At 31.4% G+C, this 3,863-nt stretch overlaps 1 protein-coding gene across 2 annotated transcripts; it reads left to right on the top strand.

Annotated features, from left to right (window-relative positions):
* Window positions 1-242: 242 nt before the first annotated feature.
* On the top strand, window positions 243-3,613 carry LOC111290610 (protein TIFY 9-like). 2 transcript variants are annotated; one of them, XM_022881995.2, is made up of 6 exons: window positions 250-551; window positions 629-812; window positions 906-993; window positions 1,125-1,242; window positions 1,424-1,481; window positions 3,145-3,613. In XM_022881995.2, exons 1-6 carry the CDS (start codon window positions 449-451, stop codon window positions 3,230-3,232), a joined length of 639 nt encoding a protein of 212 aa, XP_022737730.2. In that variant the 5' UTR covers window positions 250-448; the 3' UTR covers window positions 3,233-3,613. The 2 variants fall into 2 exon arrangements, with proteins under 2 accessions (XP_089601386.1, XP_022737730.2); XM_089745260.1 differs by lacking the exon at window positions 3,145-3,613 and having other exon boundaries at window positions 243-551; window positions 1,424-1,485.
* Window positions 3,614-3,863: the final 250 nt, after the last annotated feature.

Below are 3,863 nucleotides of genomic sequence, written 5' to 3'. Positions count from 1 at the left end.
TAAGAAGGAAAGAGTATTCTACTAGTAACGGTGGCAATATAAATTCCGAAAACAAGACTTCCCTATGCTATTATGGGCATATAGTTGGATCTGCTCCTTTATCGATGACACAGTTTCCACGAGGAAGGCGTGTACGTTTTTATACGCATATACCCCACCAAATATATTAATTCAAAAAAAAAAAACCAAAAGTATAAAATTAATAAGCCTGGTCGTGACTAGAATCTCCTTTATAACCTACTCATGCATCTCATGTAATGTAATTTTCATTTAATTTTATAGCAGTCCCACCCGTCGCCGCTCCCTGCCTCTCCATTTATATTCAACTTTCTCTTGTTTTTTCTTTAAAACAAAAGCATTCTCCTTCTGTATATGTTCTCTTTAACGCAAACTGAACAAAGAAAACACAACGAAAAACTCTTCGTTTTCTCCATACAAGTTAAAGAAGATGTCGAATGCTACCGTAGAGCTTGATCTCTTTGGAATGGAGAAAAAGAGCTCCTGCAAATCTCAATTCCTGAAATTCCTCGATCGCCATCGAAGCTTCCGAGGTACGTTTCAATGTACTTGTTATATTCTTCTGAATTATTTTAGTAGTTTAACAAAAGTTGGTGGTTGATTTCAACAGGTATTCACGGGGCCATTTCCAAGATGAATTCTGAGCTGATCAAATCTGTGATTGCCTCTGGTTTGACAAACCAGTGTCAGGATACTGTGAATCGGATTGATCCGAACAAGTCCTTTTGCGTGCCTAGTCCTAAAGAAGCTCAGAGTGTATTTCCTATTTTACCCGTTCTTAGCCCTGCAACAAGGTACTCGATTCCATTCATGGCTAATCTAATTATCCTTTCTTTTTACTAAAATCGAATGACATGAAAAGTGTGAATTAACCTTGTTTCATTCAGGGCTACTGCCGAGGATGGTCCTGAAACAGCTCCCTTGACAGTTTTCTACAATGGAACAGTTTACATATTCAATATAACTCGAGATAAGGTTTGTTTAATCATTATCTAATATCAGTTTATTTACGATCTTTCAAAAAAAAAACTTAAATAAATTAAAAAAACCTAGCTCATTTGTTTTTAAACTTAATATATTTAAATTGCATATTAAATTATGATTAGGCGGAAGGCATCTTGACACTTGCCGTTGAAGGAAGCTCCAAAAATGTGGGATCAACAGACCCAAAAGTTGCAAATTCTTCAAGCGATCAACAACAGCTTCTAGGAATTCTTGATGGAGGTCAGTTTCTGTTTTCCTTCCCTTTTTGCCTTTTCTTTAGTAGTTTATAATAATAATAATAATATATATATATATATATACTCATGTTGAACTTGCTAAAATTGTGGAAAAAAACTGATGGTATTTCTAATCATAAATATATTTTTTCTAAAGTAGACTATTATTTTTTATTTTTATGCAGATTTGCCCATCGCTCGGAGAAAGTCATTGGAGAGATTTCTTGAAAAGCGGAAAGACAGGTAATTTTGTCTTTCAAATTGCAAAGTCTTGCTGGTTAAGTAGTACCTATCAACCAAGAAAAATAAAACAATTGAATGGCTTATTTATCAAAATTTCAAAAATTTGGAAGCCCGTAAGCCCACCCTTCATCATATATTTTCCCGGCAGCAAAATGAATATCCTTCAACCAATGAGTTTTAGTAATTCACAAATAGATTATCTGTTTCAAGTTTTGCATCCTACCTCTTTTCCAGCTTGCAACTTTTAATCAGAGTTTTTGGATTGATTTTTTGAGAACGGGAAAATCCATAGATAAAAGGCCGGCTCAAATTGAATTGAAAGAAACTTTGAAAATTCAGGCAAAGAGTCGGGTAAAGCAAGAGAAAAAAAGTACTAAAAAGTAATATAATCAGGTGTCCAAAGTTTTTCTTTAATATTTTAATTTTGAATTTTAATTAGTTTCATTTTGATTCTTAATTACCAAAACGTGCATCGTTTAGATTTTTTTTTGGTCTGTAAAATCTTTTATTTCTAACATAAAAATTGGAGGAAGAAAAAAAAAAAAAAAGAGGGGAAGGTGATTGGGTGTTGAAACAAAGTTAATGTTGTTCCAGCTTTTGGTGGTCGCATTTCTTTTTCCGCAACAATCGGGTTTTTTCATTAACCTACCTCTTCTAGTTTTTAACCCATTGAAAAATATTAGATTCTTTTATGAAATTAAGTTTTTGGAAAATCAAATAATGTTCACACGATTTCAACTGACATTTAATATCAAAATAAATTATTCAAAAAATAAAAGAATCAAAATGATACATGTTTTTGATAATTGAAGACTAATATCGAACTTTTTAAAATTGATAATTAAATTAAAATTTATTTAAAATTTAGAAGAATTTGTGCTATTTATCTTTTTTATAACATGACAAGTATATAAAAGTTTCAATAATAATCAAATATAAATCATTAAACTAAATTAAATGATTTAAAATTTATTTACGATGAACCCGAAATCCTTTTTATTCATAAAAATTTCCCTCCTTTGAAAACTGGGAATGTGATGGACCTCGACCTGGTTCAAGTAAAAGCCTAAAAAAAGGTAATTTTGCTTGTTTCCATTTAAGCACATGTAAAATGCAAAGGGTCGGCAAATGATCAAATTACGCTTTAGTTGATCCGTGTCACCTAAGCCATCTATTTAAGAAAAGTCATTTACTTATTTTTTTAATTTGAAAAAATTCATTAGTCAATAAAACATTAATTTAGATGATATATACTAAATAAATTTTGTAATATTCTGAGTTATGTAAATAAAAAAAAATTAAAAATCATTTATTTTTATTTTGAAATTTAAATAGTCAAAATAATGAACCGGTGGGTATAAAAATTAAAAAAAAAAAAAACACAGGGTATTGAATAGAGGGAGGCACATTGAAAACCTAGCTCTTTTGTTTTCTAAATTAAATTGTATATTAATTAAGAATATTGATAATGACTATAGCTTAGGCTTTTGTTTCCTAATTAAAAATTTCATCCTTTTTCTTAATGTGCCAAATACCAACGTCGGCAAATATTTAAAATATGGACTTTTTTTTTTTGTTATGTTTGAAATAATTAATGCAAGTTACATGAACATCTCTCATATCTGTCAAAATAGTAACACGTGGATTTTGATTTGGTTTTCAGGTTGACGTCTGCATCCCCTTATGCTCGTCAGTCGCGACGCGTAAAAGAAAACGTGTTTAGGACAAAAGGGAGGACCCCTTTATTCTAATCCTTCATGGAAGAAATTAGAAGAGGACCCGACAGCAAGATATAGTTTGAAGAGATGCCTTCCCAGCTCAATGGGATTGGGTGGGAGGTTTAAGCTAGTTTTATCGTTTTAGACACATAAAATACAAATAGAAAAATATTTTGAGAGGAAAGGCACACGTTTTTTGTGATGGGGTGTTTGGCATTTATTCGATGTCTGTTTCCCCTTCACTTTCCTAGTGCTTATCTTTAGTTGGTATTTGAAGCCATTATTTTTTAATATATATATATATATTATGAGGGTTTGGACTTTGATTTTAAGTCACATGTTGTATACTTTCTTTTGAAAAAGATACTTTCTTTATTATTTGTGTATTTATTTATATATTTATTATTGTTATTAGTGTTGTTATCAAATTTTAAAATAAGTATGTTCCTGCTTCTTGGATGGTTCGTGCATGGCCCCACTCATAATATTCAAACTCGGTTGGTACACCGAAATTATCACGTGTATTAAAAATGTGCGTTAATTCAAAATGTTTTGGCGTCTGCATTCCTTGTTATCTTTAATTCCCCGAATTCACCGATTTGGCTCTTTGGAAGCTAGCCGTTGGCACTTTAAGCTTAAGGTGCCACCCCACCCATATATATAG

This window comes from Durio zibethinus, chromosome 16 (genome assembly GCF_047325235.1).
Source record: "Durio zibethinus cultivar Kanyao isolate XHJ-2024 chromosome 16, ASM4732523v1, whole genome shotgun sequence".
Classification (NCBI taxonomy): domain Eukaryota; kingdom Viridiplantae; phylum Streptophyta; class Magnoliopsida; order Malvales; family Malvaceae; genus Durio; species Durio zibethinus.
The sequence above is the reverse complement of the archived record's forward strand: the minus strand, read 5'-3'. Positions and strand labels throughout refer to the sequence as shown.

What these genes read in the sequence shown, in the direction of transcription:
- LOC111290610 (XM_022881995.2), top strand. Translation starts at nt 449, where the DNA reads ATGTCGAATGCTACCGTAGAGCTTGATCTCTTTGGAATGGAGAAAAAG. An exon ending in TCGCCATCGAAGCTTCCGAG is followed by an intron (nt 552 to 628) that starts GTACGTTTCAAT and finishes TGATTTCAACAG; the next exon opens with GTATTCACGGGGCCATTTCC. An exon ending in TCAATATAACTCGAGATAAG is followed by an intron (nt 994 to 1,124) that starts GTTTGTTTAATC and finishes AATTATGATTAG; the next exon opens with GCGGAAGGCATCTTGACACT.